This window comes from Camarhynchus parvulus, chromosome 2 (genome assembly GCF_901933205.1).
Source record: "Camarhynchus parvulus chromosome 2, STF_HiC, whole genome shotgun sequence".
NCBI lineage: Eukaryota > Metazoa > Chordata > Aves > Passeriformes > Thraupidae > Camarhynchus > Camarhynchus parvulus.
Window position 1 is genome coordinate 80,092,159 of NC_044572.1, and position 21,090 is coordinate 80,113,248.

Consider the following 21,090-nt stretch of genomic DNA (forward strand, 5'->3'; position numbering starts at 1 on the left):
GGTTAGCTCACCAAATTCCCTCTTAGCCAGCTCAATTCATATTTTCCATGCTTTATCTATTCCTTTGGCTAACCTTGAGCTGCAATTACTGTATTTGAAGAATTCCCCCTTTTTTGACATCTATAATTCTTTGCTCCCTTCCTTTTTAAGCACAAACATGTATTTTCAGGGACATTTTTTACTGCATTTGAGGATTTCTGTACTTTTTTAAGGATTTAAATTATACAACTTTTGTTGTCTTTTTAAAAGTACTTTCACTCCAAAAAATTCCCTTTCATTGTTTAGTGTCATGATGTTAACTTTCAATACAATTGTTTCCATAAGAATGCTTTGTATAAGATAATATGAAGGAACTGAAGCTGTCTATGAAAATAATAATGAAAAAATATTCTGAGCACTGTAGGGCATGATGTTCTTAAAATCCTTTTTCTGACATGGATTAACTTGGGTTAGCTATGTGCCATGAAAACTGAAAAGCAACATGTGACAGGGTAACTTCATCCCTTACCAGAAAATGTTAGACTCTTGATTTTTTATTTTTACAAGTTAACGTTCTGAAGACTACAAAAAAAAAAAGATAAAAAGGGGTAGCATCATCCAATACAAAGTTCCCTCACTCAGAAGGCCGGATTCAAACCACTGGCTCCCTGTCCTTCACAACCAATTGCAATTTCAGAAGCCCAGCCCTTTGGCAAGGACAAATTCAGGTGTCAGCTCCATGGAGGATTCACTGTGCATTGCTCTGTGAAAAATTCTGAAGGGCAATGCTCCCTAAATTGGGTGAGTTTTCTCAAGCAGTTTCACTGTGGCAGTACAGAGCCTGAGGAGCAGCCTGCACCACCAGGAAAGGAGAACAACGTGACAGGTCTGATGCCTTGGATACTGTCATGGACCCAGTGAGGAAACCAGGTGAGTGATGCCATTCCAAAACATCCACTCACAGCGTGCAGTGCACAAACAAGCCTAGGCTGCATTCAGAGAAATATTCCCACAGTTATGTCCATAGCTGTCTATGGAACTGGACAAAAGACTCATTGAGCAACGACCAAAAAAAAGAAAAAAAAAAAGAATAACTGAGAAAAACTACAACAGAATATTCTTGCTAATTTGGGCTATACCACATGTAAGATCAGCACAAAACCACAACACCTTTTTGCAGATCAGCTGCAGTGATTATTTTCAATCTGGCAAGGGAATGTTCTTTGCCTTCTTTTCTCTCTCCCCCATCTCCCAATGCTTTCTCTATTGTCATGGCAAATTTCTAAATTTGCTTGTATTCTACAGTTAGGTAACACCAGATTTTGAAACTCTGTCTTTCTAAGTATATATATATAATCCTGGTCACGAGGCAGAATTTAATATTAAGTGATATTAAAATGATGAGAAAAAATATCTGAAATTCTAGAAGTTTGGCTAGTGAGGAAGGAGAACCAGTCCCTATGTGGTAAGGTGAAAAGTAGCACCATTAGCCCGGTGATGCTAAGGTCTCAGTCGGGTTCAGGAAATTTCACCAGAGCCATGATTTTACTTTCCCTTGTCTATTTTCAAATCCCTCTTTACTGTTAGGATAAATAAACAAGCACTGAAGAATGAGAGGTCACCCTCCACAATGTACAATTAGTATATTCTTTGCTGCCATAGTTATTTTCCAAATATTTCAGTGTTACTTTGGGCAAGGAGGGGAAATCAGCAGTACCAATCCAGTCTTTCCAAATTCCATGGACAGACAGCAGTGCAAGAGAAGTTGAGGGGATCAGCCACTTGGGGATCCTTGGCAGTCAATGATATAGACACTGCTTTTGTCTTGACAGTAATGAAAACAAGACAGGGAAGGTACAGATCTTCAGGCTACATGTGGTGACTAATAAATCAGATGTTGTGCAGTCTGGTTTACTGCAGGAAGGTGGATTTAATGAAAACTTGTGCCTGGCAGGAGGTTCTTCAACTCACAAACAGAGTACAGGGAAAACACGGTTCTGGAGAAATGACACAAAAAGGCACTATCCAAGCTTGGCAAATTGACTCTAAAGAGACAATTGATGTATTTTGGCACAAAGGGTGGAGGAAAATGAGTAAGGGTACCTTTGGATTCTAGCATTTCCTGGAGAATTGCTTCTACATCTTACATTTATACACTTCAGGAACAAGGTAAAACTTATTAAAAACAAAGCTGGTTCAATGTGCCCAGTGTAGGGCATTTGGAAGTTTTTTCATGTTACATTTTGTGAGCTGATTTTATTTACTTTCAGAATCAAAATATAGTGTTGTCTTACTACAATATCTTGTTACTTGTTTTGTCTGTTTTGAAGAAAACTTGATTTTGAAATTGTGAAAATGAAACTACTGTACCTACATACCTGAGGTTATCAGATCAGGATGGTGAAAATAGTTAATATCCTCAGATGGACAGCCCTCCCCTTCACCACCCCACTTCTCAAAAAGCAAGTTATTCTTCATTCTCTGCCCCGTCTCATGGAAAAGAAATTAAAACTTTGAAGAAACAAAAGTGTAGTTTATTTGGTCACAGCATGGGAAAAAAAAAGAAAAGAAAAAAAAAAGTTAAAAAAAGAAAGGTTCAAAAGTATTTAAAAATAAGAAAAAAAAATAGACCTTTCTAACAAATGCATACAAGATAACATTGTAGACAAACATTATCCTGGCAAAAGAAGATGCTGAAAGCCAACAGCAGTTTTAGTTTCAGCAACTAAAAAACTTCATGAGAACAACAGGTAAGTGTAAATTGTTCTGTTACTTTGTGGCAGCAAAATTGTCTTGTTCATGGATAACATCCAATGATTTTATAATGAAATTCAAGAGCAAAAAAAAAAATCCACAGAAAGGGCGATAAAAGGCCTGTGTGAAATTTCCATTTGTTAGGTAAAATTCTCTTAAAAAGGTGGTTTTCCTCTGCAAAATAACGAGAATTTGCCTCAATATCTCTGAGCAGCAGTCACACCTGAAGCTTCCACTTCCTAGTCAAAAGATTTCTCCCATCCCATTCACATCTCTAAAGAAAAGACCAAGTGTCCTGCTCTGTCCTGCTGTGACTGGGGCTCTTCTGTGAGGGAGGCAGAGAGGAAGTGAACACATGTCCACCACATCGTTCCTGTAGCTTCACAAGTTGCTGAATTCCAGAATGTTTTCCTTTGTATTCATAAAAAAAAGAAGTAAACAGTATTTTATGCCAATTTTTAATTTCATGCCAAATTGAATATTTGCCTAAGTAGATGTTCTCTTTGTTTTGTTTTGTTGGGGTTTGGGTTTTTACAGTATGAACAAAGAAAATAACCTTTCAGATTCAAACTAAAATTTTGTCTCTTTTCTCTGAAGCTGAAAAGATGAAGAAGAACTTGCTTTTTGGGAGGAGGATGGTGAAGGGAAGGCTGTCCAAACAGGAGAATTTGCTGCTTTCACAACCCTGATCTGATCACCTTTGCCAGAAGAGCAGCTGCAGGATGATGGCTGATGCTTGTGCTGAGCTTTGTCATTCCTGCTGACTGAGGTCTGCAGGACCCCAGCCCTGAGAGGGAGGGTTCCTGCAGCTTCTTGCCCTCTGGCTTCTTGCCAGCTGTCCCTTCTGAAAAGCTGGCAGGAAGGCCACCTTTTCAGAAGGTACAGCTCTGGGGCATTTGGCCTTTAATGCCACATGTATGGGGGGCCAAAGCTCCCACACCATCACATACTTGAGACACATTGAATCAATGGACCTCAGCAGAGGCTGGAGCCCAAACCCCACACAGTGTCAGGGCTGGGGTTGGGCTCCAGCCCAGGCACAAGACTTATATATGGGATAGGTGTAGCTGCAGGGTATTCAAAATATCCTGTAATGTACAACTGGATCTCACATGTTACTAGCTAAAGTATAACCACATCATATCCTGGCCTGGGCAGAAGAGTTGATGCAAATTATTTCTGTCTTGTGTGGCTCATTCCCACCCTCACACCATAGGTTGCTTCTCCCTCAGATGTGTTAATATGACCTTTTGTCTTTTTAAGAAATTTACAATAAGTCTGATCACTGAAAATCTGTATTAAAATCAATCCTTTGGAGAAGAAGTAAAGATTTTTTTAGGAAAAATCATAGAAGTACATATATCTAAGCTACAAGAAAAGCCCCTCTCCAGACAGAACCAAACACAAATCATGGCATTCTTTTCAGTGCAAAGACAACTTATGTTGCCAGAATGTGCAAGTTACTTGCCCAATTAAAATAATACAGCTTTCCTTTCAAAATACTGCTGCCACAGATTAGTCACAGATTGTTTATGCAAAATAACTTCTTAAGTTTAAAACAAACTATAGTATTGGTAATACTATAGTCTTCAATACCGTTGTTCAAATGTCCCAGAAACTCATTAGTCAGAAAATCTTTCCCAAGTTTTCACCTTCTGATTTAGAGAAGTACACTTCTGTCTGTGCAATTAACTGAGTAACAGAGCCACAAAACAGGAAAAAGAGCCACAAAACTTGTAGTGATACAAACCCCAAAAATAGTTTATCAGCCACAAAATAAATACAAGGAGAACTCTGAAAAATGCTGATTTTAACATAGGAATACCCTGAACCCTGCTTGGCAGTCTAGGATCCAGGAAGAAGCTTACGTTTTTGGGGGAGCTAAAGGAAAAATAAAAAAAAAACAAAAAAAACATTCCCCACCAACAAACAAACAAACAAACAAACAAACAACTAAAAAAAAAAACTACCAGCAGTACAAAATTTCAAAGTGAATATCACAAAGTATTGCAGGGGATGAACAGCCCAGAAAAGAGGAAGGTTTTTTTGATGCTAAACACAAGCATTACCAGCGATGCCCCTCTCGGTCCCCAATAAACAGAGGGAAAACAAGACCCAATTCAAAACTGATCGCGGGAAAACCGGAATCTGGACCGCTGTCTCATCCCATAACCAGACCCTTCCTTAGCCAAAGGCAGAAAGTCAGGGCGGGCAAGTCACACCTTTCTCTGCCCCTTGCTGCCGGGAGTCCCGTCCCCCTCGGGGCTGCAGGGCATCATCCCACAAGCGGGAGGGGCGGCACTCAGCCCCGGCACGGCGGCTGCCCCGCTCGGCTCCGCTCGGCGCTGGGGGCGGAGGCGGCGGCGGCCGAGCCGCGCTGTCCCGGGCGGGGTGCGGGGCTGCCGGGGCGGCGGGGGCGCGGCGCGGGATGCTCAGTGCTCACCCTGCGGTTGCGGTCGGCCTCCCGCACCTCCTCCTCCTGGGGGCCCTGGCGGATGAGCGCCTTCAGCACGATGCTGTTGTTGGTGCAGCAGGCTCGGAAGAGGCTGAGCGCCTCGGGGCTGTCGCGCTCGTCCCCTTCCAGGGACCAGATGTCCTCGTCGTCGTCGTCCAGCCCCCTAGGAGGGTAGAAGGAGTCGTCCGAGGCGATGCTGCAGGTGTCGGGCAGCTCGGAGAAGTCCTCGTACTCCTCGCAATCCTCCTCCTCCTCCTCCACCTCCTTCTCCTCTTCCTCCTCTTCGTCCGGCTCCTCGGCGGCAGCCTCGGCCGCCCCCTGCTCGGGGCTGCTCTCCGCCCCGGCGCCGGGCATCTCCTTGGCGGCGGCGGGCGCGGGGCAGACGCGCTCCCCGGGCAGCTGCTCGCCGTGCCCGGACAGCAGCACCATGCCGGGTCCCCGCGGGGCGCTCAGGGCGCCCGGCAGCCGCGGCTCTGTCTCGCCGGGCCCGGCTGCCGCTGCCCCTCACGCAAGGGTCAGCCCCCTCCCGCGGGCGGCCCCGCGGCAGCCCGGCCGCCCCCGGGCCGGGGCATGCCGCCGCCTGAGGGGAGGCTCCGCGGGGGCCGCTCACCGCCGCCGGCCCGGCCCGGCCCGGGGGAGCTGCCGCCGCCGCGGGGAGCGGGGAGAGGCTGCGGGCGGGCAGGGCGGCTCTGAGGAGCGCAGACACTTGTCGAACTCCCGGCCCCTAATCCGCTCAGCATCGCTGTGAGGAGATTGGGGCTGAGGTTTAGCGGCGGGGCGCGGTGCCGGGGCGGTGTGCGGGGGGAGCGGGGGCGGCCGCGGCTGCTCCCTGCGGGCACCGAGCTGCAGGTGCGGGACTGCAGCTCCCCGAGCACCCCCGGGGCTCCTCAGACTCCTGGGCTCGGAGAGACCCGCGGCGAGCCCGCCTGAGGGGGCAGAGGCGGGAGCGGCTCCGGGGGCCGCTGGTCTTTCAGCGCCAACTGCGTGGTCCCGAGAGCCGCGGCTGCAGCGATGCGCGCAAAACTTTTCAGGAATACAACCGGCCTGTGCGGAATTTTCGTCTTTTGAAATAAACACTGAAACTAAGGAGAATGACTGCACAGAATTGCCGTGCTGTAAAAGCAAGCAATTCATTAAATCAGCCCTGACGCTTTAGCAGCTGTAGAGATATCAGGCACGTACTTTTTATGGAAGGCATTTGGAGATTAGGTTGAGAGGAATAATGCATCTATAAATTGAGTTCTTGCTTTGTCACAGTTCCTCTAAAATCTCTTTTCCTTTTCAAATGCCAGGGATTAGCACTGTTCTCTGGCAGGGAAACAGTGGGGAGAAGTCCTTTGGCCAACAAAATAGGGTATTTGCTTTCTTCAACAGCTTTTTGAAGTGAATCTCATATATTTGACATCCTTCAGCAAGTGAATGTCCAAAGTCCAAGTCCCTGTCTGATGGGAGAGAAAGGAGGTGGCATTCCTGCAGGAGGTGAGGCAAAGTATGAGCCACATTTTTTACACTAAAAGAACATAGGAAAGAAGAGTAAAATGTAACTGTGAGTAAAGGGCCCCAAATAGTAGCTGTTTACAGTCTTACAAGAAATCATTGTGTAAATCAGACATGATGGGTGATACAAAGCCCAGCAGCTTCTTGCTGAATCCTAACTGGCAGGGCTATCCCAGTGCCCAGCAGGAGGATATCTGTAAGCAGAATTAGTATTAAATAGTTCCCTGATTGGCTGCTTCTTCACAGGAGCTAAACTGGGAAAGAAGGAGATTAAACTATCGCCTCACCTCCAGTCACCTCTGAGATCATAGCTGGTGTAGATTACCAGCTTGCTCATGCTGTCTCCTGTTATTTGCTTGGGTAAAGACAGGCCCTTTCCCCACTGCTGCTGGGTGTGTCTGTGCCCAAATCAAACACTTCTGAGCTGTCTTTAGCTGCTGCACAACAGTGCTGTAGCATTCACTTTCTACACTTATTGCCTATCAATTTGTTATGTATTTGCATTCACAGAGTTTAGGGGCTCCATTAATTCAACTTCTTGTTTTCTTCTCAGTAAGTGCGGCTGCTGAGCTGCTTAACAGAATGCTACCTCTTACAATAGCACTTGTATTTTGAGAAAACTTCATTTTTGCCTGAGATCCTGCAGCTGGTGGGGAGCATTTGAGTTTTCTCAGCCTGAACTCATCAGAAAAGCCCAGAAAGACTCTTGGCTCTAGTAACTTCAAATAGCAGAAAAAGGCCCCAAAATAATTCTACTACAGGGGAACAAAGGGTTTTTTTTTTGAAGATTCAGCTCATCTGTAAGAATTCATTAATCAAATATACTTGCTTTGTTTCTTTCTTATAAAATCAATTCAGAAGAATAAATATTTACCACATTACCAGACTGTTTTTTAATATGTTATGTGGAATTTATTAGCAAAGAGGCAGGGAACAGTAACTCTGAATATAAAGAAACCCCAAGCCAACAACAACAACAAAAAAACAACCTTGAAAAACTTTAATGCTAACTAGAGGGAAAACACAGTTATACAGAAAAAAAAAAGTTTGACTCTGGAAAGTCATCCTTTTTTTCTCTCTGTGTTCAGTTTACCTTATCAGCTTATTAATAGAGGAGAAACGAATCAGTTTTCTCCCACAGTTGTAATAATTCTGCAGGGACCTTGGAGATGAAAACTGTTTTCTCTTACCTCAGCCTGTCACTTTCATCTCTTCTCTCAAAGAGCAGTGCTATACTGCTTAAGCTTTCAAAGCAAGGTGTCAGGCTGGAACAGGGCAGACATGGTGTTTCCCCTTGAATTTTTCACTTTTACAACTGGTATTGAGGCTGTATTTCAAATTATTTAACCTGGATGCATCTTGGCAAAAAAGCTGGCGCAGCTAATCGGGCATAAACTGTTACTTGACTCCTGATGCAGCCATTTATCTTGTCACACACAGGTGCCCACCAAGGCTGCTCTGCTTGGGCACAGTCATAGATGTAAAGCAGATGATGTCTGGTTTCTTGATTCTTTCAGTGGCACAGCTTGTATGTGACAAGCAGAGCTTCTTGTCACTTGTGCTTCAGTATGTAAATCAAAACAAAAGAATGTGAGGAAAGACCATAGAGTAAGTCTGCAGATTCTTTCAAATTATCCAAAACAACCCCTGTTTTCATGGCAGGGAGTTGTTTTCATTGTAAGAGGACAGCTTCGAACTTTCATCTGGAAAAGAAATCACTTAATGTAATTGATTTGAAATGCTAGTATTCCTAAACTTTGTATCAAAATCTCAAAGCAAATACCCCAGAATTATGAGTCATTATCACCATCCATATCTCATTAAAATCTATTGCTGAGAATTACCAAGGCAGGAAATTAAAATACTCAGTGCAGATACCTGGCCCTATGCAGACAAAGCTTCCCTTGAAGAAAACCAATTTTTGGAATGACTATATCATGGGATGCCCCCAATTTGCCTCGTTAAGGTTTGTAAACCATTGTATTTATAAAACACTCTGAAATTGAGATTTAATGAGATTTATGTGCAATAATAAAGACAAGAGTAAGATAAATAGTAAGACTCAGTGAGTTTTATATGTTCTTACAGTCAACAATTTAATCTAAGGAAAAAATTCATAACACAATGAAAGCTATTGCCAGTATTCTTAAAAGATGAAATCTAGTCACTACAAAAGTAACATAAAATAAAATAAAATAACTTTCATTTTGATTGTTTCCATTACTCAGGTGTCTAAAATTTCTGAATAACAAGAAGCCAAGCTGTTTGGTTTTTTACCCATCTGACATCTAAACACTCACTTTTGAAATTCAGGGTGTATTTTTCTCTTCCTTAGTTGACCTGCCTGTAAAAATCTCTTAGGTAATCTGAGGCTGAGTGAGCATTTGTGGTAAGACATTTAGGCTGTTTAGGCACCTTGCTGGTGTATTCCCATCAGCTGGCAACTTCAGCCACTTCAGTGATCCAAGGGTTTTACAAACTCTTAGTGGCACACCAGGCAGATTTTTCTGCACCCATCTGGCTCCTCACCCATTTCTTTGCAGGTTTGTGCTGGGAGCAGGTGAAAGGATGGAGCAGCATCTTGTTACCTGGCAGGACCCTCAGTAGTTGCAATACCACAGTGTTAAACATGAAAGCCAGCTCACTCACCCCCTCTCTCTGTTTAGCAGCTTGTAAAAACTCTGAGATGCACAGAAAGGGTTTCTGTGGACACTGGAGCTCTCTTTCACAGCATTTCCAACAGCACCACTAAAGGAAGCATTCAGAGCAGAAGGAAACCTCTCTTGAGCAGCCTCCTATCTCCACAGATGGGAGAGGAGCTGAAGCTGCCAAAAGTTGAGTGTGGGGAGTGGGTTTGGTGACATTACCTGGGTTTGGTGACATGACCTAAGTCAGCATCATCCCAGTGCTGACCTGGTCCATACCAAAGGCCATCACAGGTGGTCCATGGAGGAAATGTGGGCACTGAGGGAAACAAGGTGCTAAAAGAGATGAGATACTGCTCTTTACTGACAGCATCCTTTGGAATTTTGGGGAGAGACTTTCAGAATTACTGCCTCCAAACCTTGCATTGGCCCTCAAAACAGAGTGCCTGCATCTTCAAAAACTGTCTGCTTGAAGTTAATCTCAAGAGAGTTTATAGGCACAGATGTAAGCAGACTGGTTTCTGGGGTTGCTGAGTTCTTGGCAGAGCTAGCAGGCTAATAAATCCAACCTCTTGTTTATCATGCCTAATAATGATGTATTTTTGATTGGGGTGATTTTCTAGGGCGGTAGCAGGACTGTAAGCAGACTAGCTGCTGTGAGGCATCAAAGTGCAATTAACTTAGTCAAAAAACATCAGGTGGTGTACTATTGGCAAGGTACATGTGAAGAAGGCATTCAAGGTAAAGAATTAAGCTGAAGAAATGATTAAGAAAATGTTCCCTCTCAACTCTAAAGAGCCAAAGAGAGACAGAGTTGTTTTCATATTTACCTGATTCGAGGTGTTGGAGAGAGCGTTTATAAACTAACAGATTCAGCAGCACTTGCTAAGACTTCCCCACTTAAAAAGTCCTCTGGAAGGAGAAAGGTTGGAGTCTCAGTTTTCCTAAGCTCTGGCCAAGACTTGATGTGAAATCCTGGTTGATCTGAATAGTAACAGCTGCTAAGGAGTCATGAGTGGAAGTTGCAATATGTTTCCTAGAAACCAAAGGCTTGAGCTGAATGATGAGAGCAGAGGCCAGAGAATAAAAAATACTAGCAACAATTTTATTAAATGTTAGTGTTTTCTCAGTTGCTAGTATTTTTCCAGCACTTGCTCTGGCAAATTAAATGCTGTTTAAAGCATCTGTAGTACCAGCTTATTGGTATCTCTGTGCAGTTAATACAATAAAGGGTTATAAGGGTATAAATGTAATACCAGTTCATTTAATTTCATTCAGCTAGCTATGACTGAAAATAATCGATGTTCTGCTTTCAGTATGAACCTGTATTTTGTTTGCGCTGAAATCTAAAGCATAGCCCTTTCCAGAAAAGGAATACTTCCTTTAGGCACAGTCTTGGGTCTGGCTAATCTCGACTTAGTTGTAGCCAAAGCTTGCAAGTGCTGTCAGTGCTGAGGACAGCAGTGGTTAGCAGCAGGTAGGTCTCTCAGGGTAAACTGTGCTACTTCTGGGCAGGTAGGGCAGTTCCCTGATAGCCAGGGGCACCTGGAAGGTGGGCACCTGCAACCTAAGCACTGCCTGGTGGGGTTCAGCTTCACTGGATAAGTATGGAAGCTACTTAATCTTTTTGGATTATTTCCTCAAGACTGTAAAGAACAAGTAAGGCACACCAAATATGCTAACAGTTTGCTTTTATGCGTGGTTTGATATTTTTGAATGTGGGAGGTAGAAGTGGAGGAGGCTGTGCAAGTGAAGAGGGGAGAGATGGAGAGTACTCTAGTTCCCACAGAGCTGCTCTTTTCAAATATATGCTGCTGTAGACTGTGATGCTGAAGATCCTTGAGGTTCTCAATAATTCTTCAGCATGGAACTTCTGTTTTCATATTTCTCTCAATTTCTGTCTTAGGGAATTTCTTGGGAGAAAACTTGAAATTTTGTTGTTGTTCAGATAATGCTTTATTGATGAAAAACAGAGATTTTCATAAAATTTTTGTCTGGGATTCTTCCCTCTCAGAAGAGCAGATTTTAAAAATCACCTCTTCAAAATAATTATTTTTCTTTTTAACTTTGCGTATTATTTCCTAAAATGCCACAAAACCACATAATAATAGGGAAGCAGCCGTGGCTTGAAATGTCAGTGGATTTCTTTTTTTTGGAGGAAGACTAACAAAGATTGAGAGAAGGAGAGAAAAATGTTTCTCAAACTATAAGTTTAATTTTATTTTTCTGAATTTTGATATCTTTTACCAAAATAGCACAATACTAGATATTAATACATGTATAAAAATTATTAGGGAAAATAATCCCGTATCTATTCCATTGCAAGATTGTAATTATCAGGTCATTGGGGCTGGGGATGGGGGTTGACTGGATTAGTGTACATCAGAGTTTATTTGGGAATTGTTATCTTATTTTTGCACTCTACTGAAGCAGAAGACTCCCCACATGTATGTGTGAAAATGTGTCCCTCAGTTGGGTATCTAGAATAAATAAGTAATGTTATTTTTATACCAAAAATCTTTTGTTCCTGTCTAAGTGAATTCTTTCTACATACAGGGGATAAACCATGTATCTGCTTCACATTTTCCTAAAATTATTCCTCTTCCTTTATTGTGAAATTATGCACCCAAAAATAGGCTGGTTTGATGCTGGTATGAGTAAGCCTGCTGATGCCATTCCATATGGAGAAAGCGTGTAGCACATCTACGCTTACACTTCTGATCAGTTCACTCCTCTTCTACACGGATTTCCTGCATGGCTGTGAGAGCTTTAAGCCTCTCCCACCCTGAGGTTTTGTTCCTGAATAACAATAACGGTACTTCTTTCTACTTCTGGGAAGTCTGGGACCTGAGAACACTGCTGTTTGATAGAGTTTCTGATGGTGTTTAAATTCAAGTTTTGAAAGTAGCCCAGATACGGGTCCATCTATCCCTACTGTTACCCTGCATCAGGAAACTGTAAAGAAGTCAGTGATAAATTCATCCTAATTTTAATCTTTCTGACAAACCCTAGAGAAAGCCTTAATATGTGACCCAGTTTCTATTTCTGAAATATTATGGCTTTAATCCTCTGTCTATTTCAGTTTTGTCTAATTCAAACTGGGGATTGGACACTGCTCTCTAATGCAGTCCAGTACTGAAAAAACATTGGTATAAAAGCAGAAACATAAATATTTTCAAAAGCAAAGAAATTAAAGGGAAAATCTAGAATTTGTTGCCATAATTTATTAATATATACCATCTTATTTTATTATCCACTCTCCTGTGAGAATTTGGAGTGCTTTAGACTTTAGCTTGCATCGAATGACAAGTTTCAGCGAAACATCTCATCTCATGCTGCAAAGGTGAATGTCATAGCCATTTTATAGATGCTGAAATTGAATTGCAGACTACTCAAATGCAGCAGGGCATTGTATAATATATCAAACATACAGATGTCTTATTTTGGCATTACTCAAATGCTTTAAATGACTCATGGTTCAAATGGCTTATCCATATACCTACATAATTAGGCAAATGGGGTATAGGGTGTGGTTACCAGCTGGGACCATTAGAGAAATCCATCTGAGTCCATGTGGTGCAGCTCCATCAAGGACCACAAATGGTCATCTTGGAACTATTTCTCTTTTTAGAACATAATGAACACTGGCCAGAAAATTACAAGTAGCACTTTAGGACAAAAAAATTATTATAATCAGTGCATGGAATTTTTCTCCACCTGTTTCTTCTATGCTCTTAAATATAAACCGGGATACTGAGATACAAAGTGGGCTCCAGCAAGGCTGTGTGGATACAAATCCAGCTTATTGCCTTAGTAGGGGATTTCAGTGATTGTATTTGTTTCTTCATACAGTATCAAAATAATAACACCCTATATTTGGAAATGTGATTCCTTGTATGTGCAATGAGTCATGCAATGAGGATTTCTTATTTTTCCTCTCCCACCTCGTCCTGAGATAATTGGTCTCTCTGGTGTTAGCTGGTGTTTCACCAGCCTATGTAAACTTGTGAATAACTAAAGGCTTTCACTGAAAGACAAATATACTTACATATTCTGAAAAAAGCTTTGTGCATGTATTTAAGTGATTTAAAGAACTAGTATCCTGATAAGATGTGTGTGGTTTGAAAACATTTTAGAAACTCACAGAATAACTGTGGGTCTATTATTGTTTCCCTATTGTGTGTGCATTATCTATTAGGTTTCCTTGTCTCTAATAGGATCATACTCATTTTCATCTTCGCAGAAATGCAATGTTCTCCCATGAGATTATTTAATATTATCCTGAAATCACTAGAATTGCCATACTGCCAAGTTAAAATAAACAGATGCTTATCTAGCCCAATGGTTCCATTGTTTCTTGGTGTTTTCATAATGTGATTTTCACAAATCACAAACATCATGGGACTCATCCCAGGAGATGTTCAAGTGAAAGTAGATTATCTGTAAAACATTCCCCTTTAGAAATCATGCCTCTCATGTGATAGTCATTTAAACAATTTTAGATATCCTGCTCCCTCTGTTTCATCCCTTTTTATCAGAATTCTTCCACTTAAGAAAATATATTCCCATTAATTTGCTGGAGAAGGAATTAGTGGGGTAAGTCAGTAGCTAACTCTGCATTGTGGTGGCAAATCCTCTGCAGTTCCATTTCAGCTCTGTTAGTGCCCATATCCCTCTGTGCATATAGAATATGGAACTGAAGAGCTGCCCCTGCTCAGAGCATGTTCTGCCACAGAGGGCAGGTATGGAGGGTCCTGCTGACCCCCTTTACAGGGCTAGTTAACAAGCAGTGCCAAATGGAGAGGGCAGCATCTCCTTCCTGTGATGTTCTCATTGCCTGCATTTTCTTTACAACTCTGTGTAAAGTCTGTTACTGATCCAGTAAAGGACACAGATGTTTCTGTGTGGTTGTATTTTCTTTGGAAACATCCTGTGGGTCCAGCGCGATTTCCTTTTGATTGCTTCTTGCATGTCCAGCAACAAGTACGTTTTTTAACTTCCCCTGTAAGAAGGAGGGCATCAAGGGATGACATTTCCATAGTCAAGCCACTTCAGAAGCAGCAATTAACAATCAGAAGACACTGAGAAAGGTAAATATTGTTATCTCAGCTTTTCAGCTGGTGAAACTGAAATAAGGAGGTCAAGGTCAACATCTTCCAATTTAAAATTTATGGTTGGACTTCGATGGCTAAATTAATGACATGAATTGCAAACTTTTGAAGCCTACAAAATCAAAAAGACTGCACATTTTCAGGAATCGTGGAAATCTGAACACTTATTTATATGCCATAAGTGTTGTAACCAAGTTAAAAGTTCTTGCTTCAATTATTAGGGCAATGTTAAGTCTTGGTCACAATTATCTTCAATCATTTTAAGTTTTAGAGTTTTGTCTTATGTACAGCTGTAGATAACTGCATTTGCTCCCTCTGTTTATTTGCACTTACGCAGCATTAACATCTCATGAGGAAATTTTCCTTAAATACCGTGGTTGCTCTTAAAGTTAGGTTGCACTTAAATTTTTCTGGATTGCTTCATTACAGTCTGTCTCACATTCATGAAGGAACTTGCACACTGAGTGAAGGAAAAATTATAATCTATTCTGTAGGTGGCTGTGGAAAAGATGAAAATAGGCACTTTCCTCATGAAAAGAGGAAGGAAAGAAAGAGCATCTTGCTTTCCCAGAGGAGAGTAGTAGGGAAGGGACAGGCAGCTCTCTAGAAGAGAGAGAGCTTTACTCTTGACTCTTCTCCATGCCCATGCAGTCCTGTTTGAAGGGGACTCCAGGCATGGTGGCAAGTGCTGCTGCAGCCCACGAGCTGTACGGTGTGCTTGTACCACATACAGGGAATTTGTTAGTGACCAGATGGCCCCCCAATGGCATCAATGCATCGATTTTGTACTCATCAATTTGGGCTCTTACAAGTTGAGGAGGGAACAGTTAACTGCAAAACTTGAATGTTTTGCAATGTTTGGCGCTCTCCCTCACATTAAGGCACATGGCCAAAGCAGAGGGTTTTTCCATTTTCAGCACACATGGCACAGAAAATACAGATATGCTGCCTAACTTAGTAATCAGCAGTGGTGTTTCCTTTAACTTAGCACATGATCTGACTCTCTCTCATGCTGCATATTTCTTCTTCTGGCAGAGGAGTGGAGGAGTCAAGTCAGGTATCTCCTTTCTCATTAGTGCCTGGAGGAGGCATGTCCTGCCTGGAGGCACTGATCATCCTGATCATGTACTGCCCCACATGTGGCCAATCGACAAGGGAAGCACAAGCTGGGGAATGCTGCTGAGGCAGATGATAACGCTCAGATCAGAAGCCTTGAGATGGTATTTTGGCAGCCTGGGAAATGCACATGCTTTGCCTTAATTAGGAACACAGTTAGTTCTATTGCTCGTGAAAGTTTCATTACACTAGTTAGCACATTAGCACTACAAGCAACATAATGAAGCATAATTGGTACAAGGGTTCAGTGTGAACTAATTGATCTGGAAAAAAATGACATTTCAGAATACAAACAAGAAAAATAAACCTTGATGTTTCCTAGAAATTTCCAGGAGGGATTTTATTTATAAAATATTAAGATAGAATTGAGAACTTGCTAGCAAGCTGATTTAATTTTTTTGTTGATTAGTTTATAAAAATGGCATCTTGCTTATCACTCAGCAAGGAGATTTACCTGCAGGGATCTCTATATTGAGCTGTGTTTGATTGGAAACTGCTGAAAATGTTGGTTTGGGAATAAGAGGATACATGATGTTTATAAAAGATAAATTGCTGCTACTTTTTGTTGTAAAGGTAAGTACATTCAAGCAAGGTTACTGAGAGAGGGAAAACCATTCTAGTTACAAAAAAACCTGTCAGCACAGCTATAAGGTCTTGCTGTACAGTTTGCTAACTGCAACAGATAAGTTTTTGCCAATCAAAAATAGTGGCATGGCATTCAACTTAAACCCCCTTCTGTTGCACCTCTCGTTCTTAGCTAAATTAAGAATACCTTTACCAATACTGAAAAAAAACCCCATGGAGGTCTAACATTTAGTTTTACAAATTATATTCTTGCTTACTCATATCAAGCCTAACTCTGGAACCTATAAACTTTTCCTTGTGTCAGAGTCAAAACCCACTCCTGTGTTTCTGTAAAAAAAATCAGGGTTTACAATTATAGTTGTGAAAGTTAATGAAATGCCCTTTAACCAGTTAAAAAATATTGTAATTTAAATGAGCCTTGCTACTAGCAATTTTTGGTGAGATTCAATTGTTTTTATGTGTGCAAACACCAACATTTTTCTGGGGAGAAAATCCTTTGCTGATGCCATTGGGATGACTTCTGTAACAAGAAGCAAAGGTATAAAATGAGCAGAGTCTCGTTTAATGAATATAGCTTGGATCAAATGCATGTTTTCAGCAGGTGCCACTGGTTTTATACCACACAAGGTAGTGGTAAATATTTGAGTAGCAGGGTCCTGACACTCGTAAAGTGAGCAGAGTGAATGAGCTTTCCAGGTGATTCACAGCTGGGAGGCTGAGGAGTGAGGCCAACACCATCCCCCTGGGATGGGGAGGAAGGCTGGGGGCTGGCCTGGGTGAGGGACACTGAGAGGAGCAGAGCATGTGCACCAGAAAGGAGAGCCACATCACCTCACTGGTCTGTGCCTATCCTCCTTCTCTCCTGGGGTAACAGCTGCAGGTGTTTCCTGGGATTCAGGGTTCTTTCTAGTGGCATCCTGTGTGCTCTTCACCCCATTTTATTTACCTCTGCCTAGTAAATCCCTAGTCGGGTAAGACAAATGTATTAATAACACTTTAAACCACTTCATCTCTGCAAGAAACACAGAGCTCAGAGCTGTGACAGCCAAGTTCAACACATAATTTGCCCATTTGAAGGTTTTGCACTGAGTCATTTTTGGGTGTGTGTGCCAAGTGCACCAGCATCAGTGCTGCAAAAGAGGCAGTGTTTCTTCCTGCGGGGTGGTGTCAGCTCAGCACAGATGGTGCAAATTCCCAGCAGAATCACCAGGTTTCATGCAACAGGTGGGTTTGCTTCCTTCAGGGATGAAGGAAGAGCAGGAGGGGCAGGCTGAGTAAGGAGGCCCCCCCTGCCCAGCACTGCAGCTCAAAACGACACCAGGCAGTGACTCCCAGCAGGGTATGAGAGAAAAGGAATTTGAACTTTTCATTAAGTCAATAGCTACATGCTGTCTAAATTGCATCTAGATATTACATCAGCATTTTGAGCTAATTGCAAATGTGGAGCAGGGGCACATTCCTCTGGTGGTGCTTCTCTGGTCTGCCTGGGAAGTGAGGCATGGTGTGAGCAAAGTCCCTCATTCCTCTGGAGAGCATGAGGAGGATCAGTGCCAACAATGTGCCCAGGCCAGAGACTATGGAATAGGGATCACCTTCCAGGTTCACATTGCCAGGGCAGCTGCTGACAAAACTAGAGGGTTACAGTGGAAGTTTTAGCAAAGGCTGCTGCTGAGAGACACATTAAAGGGCTTGGAAGTGCTTTGAGATCCATTGGGAGTAACTTTTGAGAACAAGATATATGCTGGTGGGAAAACATGTGATGAATAACAAGAATAGGCCATGATCCTGAGTAACCAACTGTCTTGTTTTTCTCCTGATGTCTCATGATGTTCCCATTTTGCTGAAAGCCAGAGCTCCCGAAATCATCTGCTTAGCTCTAAATGTCACTTCTAAACTAAAAAGATGAGTAAAAGTAATGGTGAATCTGCTACTTTGCATAGCTCATGATTTTGGAGAAAATCTAGCGATTTATGTTGCTGAGTACAAGATCTTTGAAAGTTTGAGTGTGGCAGTCCTTGAAATCTGTGAATCCACTGCCATGCATTTTCTACCAAATGCACAGATTTGGAGCAGTCCCCAGGTTCACCACCCATCTGAGCTAATTTTTCTGCAATCTGCAACAGATCCCACTTTCTCAATGCTTGCTGATGCACACAGTGCAATAATATCTCAATGACTTCACAAGCTATCAAATAATTAGTAAAAACTCTGCCTAATTTGAAAAGTTTTTAGTTTGGGATCGGTGTTTTGGAACCTTATTGATATATGAGGAACGTGTGAAGTACACACCTAACATGGGAGGAACATGTTAGTAATACAAGAGGCACTCCCACATTTTATTGCCCTATTATTCTGATGCATAGTCAAAATAATCTTTCAGAAATAATGGACAATCCAATCCATAATCCAACAAGTTCTTGGCTACTTTTCTGCATGTGCTTTTAAATTTCATTCCTGTATTGGAAGTTTTTCATATGTGGCTCAAGGACATAATAAACTGATTTCATATAAGAAGCCTCTCGTGGAGAGCCAGCATCATTTTAAGAGAGAAGTTTCTGCAGTTTGTGATCAATATCAATCTTTCCATGACAGAGGTTCAGCCACTTGATGCCTGATGTAATTAAGTTGGTTTAACATTTTCCCATTAAGTGGAACCCTGTTCTGTTACTTAAAAGTTCATGACACTTAGGAAAACTTCCTTAGATTTTAGGAAGGGTGCTTCTATGACTTTGGTTTTGTTTTTTTTTAGCTAATTCATTTTACTACATTCAAGAAGGGAAAAAAAACATAACAATTGTGCTCTTGTGGCATGTTAAAACAACTGATGTCATCTCTGAATGTGGTTATTCTGTAAATATTATGATGAATTCTTTTTTTCCAGCAATATCATATTTCAGCCCTTTGAACCAAGCTGACTAGTGATCACCAGCTGTGTGTTTCTGGTTTTTAGAAAGCCTTGATTTCTTGTTTTCAAAGTCCTTGATCCTTTTTCCAGAAATACTCATCATTCACTACTGCAGCTGAAACATACCTATGCTGGACAGAGAGAGCACCTGTGAAATTCTTTAGAGAAACATGAAGGTAAATAGGCACATGTATTAGGTATCTAAATACATTAAAATTGTTTGCCTGCTGTGAATTGGTCCCTCCTGTGGTGTGCTCTAAATTAGTAGAAACTCACAACTCTGTGCATCTTCTTTGAAAAAGCTTTTTCAGTGTGCGAAAAAAATTATTTCACAGTGTGGCATTCTCTTTAAAAAGTCAGATTTCACTTCTCCTACATTTTTTTTAGCCAGAAAATACGAAAGTTGAGAAGAATAGTAAAGTAGTTTCTGGACTATCTTAAAAAAAATGGAATTTTTTCCTGACTGCCTTTACTTTTAGCAGATTCCATTTTTAACAGCCTCCCTCCCCTTCAAAAGTGTTGCTCTAAACATTTTTTTAATCATGATTCCTCATGTGCTTGGCACTCTGCTGTGGTCCCTGATGAGGCACTGACACGCCATAGCTTTTCCTACCTGTGCTGTGTGCAGCAGAGATGGGGCACTGCCAGGGCTCAGCTGCTGTGGGACAGGCTAAGCCAAGTCTTATCCCCTGTGCAAAGCAGCTTCTTGGGGAGGAGGCAAGCAGGCACCACCCCTCTCACCCTGTTACACAAGAATTGGCGAGACATCTGCAGTTTACATAATGGTACCCAGCGTCCAGGCAGTGTTTCTCATCAGTAGATAATAAAAAGCTCTCTGAAAAAAAAAAAAAGTCAGTGTTATCATCTTCAATTTACATATTCTGAGTCTGACTTTGAAGAAAGGGCATTTTTCGCATGGTCAGAGCAATGGTAAAAGACAAGACAGCTTGTGCAAAGATTTAAAACGCTTGAGCAATGTGCCTGAGTGAACAAGGCTTATCTATTTAGTGTTTAAGACCTGTGACTGAATCCAAAACATACCTAAATTATCCTTGTGTAACTTTGCAGTCATAAAATTAATTACTGCTAATTACCTTCCCGTCTCTGACGTGTTACATTTTGGGCTGCAGAACAAGCAGTCCCTACAGATTGATTTGCTCAACACTTCACACTAAGACCTTGTCTTCAGTTGCATGTAGTCTGTGTGTCTGCACAGCTGTGCAGGTTAGGATTTTCTGTCTGAACAGATTTATCTTTAAAGACAGCTGATCTTGAAAAATCTTTTAAAGAAGTGCTTCTGTAAAAAAAAATCAGCACAAATTGAAGTTTGGAGAAAAATATTTTTAGGCACATCACGGGGGATTTTCAGTCTCACCCTGACACCGGATGCAGGCTTTAAAGTTGCCACTATTACTTCTGTGCCTGCAATCCTTGCATATCCCATTCCCACAAGCCCTTTGCTTTGGTTCTGCCCCTGTAAAAGAAAACAACAGCACCTTCTTTATGCAGTTCTTCCCGTATTTTGCCTTTTTGGCCAGCAAGCTCTTGAGTCCAGAGTGCCTGTCTTAAATATACTGTCTGGCTTTTCTGGACCCAAATGTTATTCAAGAAACTTGCTGTAGCTTCACTGCAAGAAATTTGTACTAATATAATATTGTTATAGGCTTTTTGATCAGAATTTCACAACATAATAAAATAAAAATACATTTAGGAAGAGGAGTGTATATTGTAGGAATGATCATTTGTTTGACCTTAATCTGTCATTGACAAAGCTTCCAGGCTGCACTGTATTAGCAGATGGATAATGGGCTCCAGCTGAAATTACTGGCACAGTTAAGTACTTTATTTTCTCATTTTCCTACAGTGAGAGTCTCTAAGAACAGGGCTGGCATATAAACACTCCTGTACATTCCTGCATAAACATGTTGGCCTCATTGTTTAAACTGTTTCAGTGAGAAGCTGAGCTGCTGCCATCTCTTCTCCAGTGCTTTGTGTGAGGAACAAAAGCTGGAGCCAGGTAGTCACTGTTGTTTCCCTTGGGGA

General features: G+C 41.8%; 1 protein-coding gene across 1 annotated transcript in view; it reads right to left on the minus strand.

Moving 5' to 3' along the window:
• The window catches only part of ANKRD33B (ankyrin repeat domain 33B), a 42,671-nt gene extending 37,028 nt beyond the window's left edge, over positions 1-5,643 (minus strand). The window contains exon 1 of the mRNA XM_030943340.1: positions 5,177-5,643. Coding sequence (XP_030799200.1) covers positions 5,177-5,617 — 441 coding nt within the window. The 5' untranslated portion in view covers positions 5,618-5,643. The remainder of the gene's footprint in view (positions 1-5,176) is intronic.
• Positions 5,644-21,090: the final 15,447 nt, after the last annotated feature.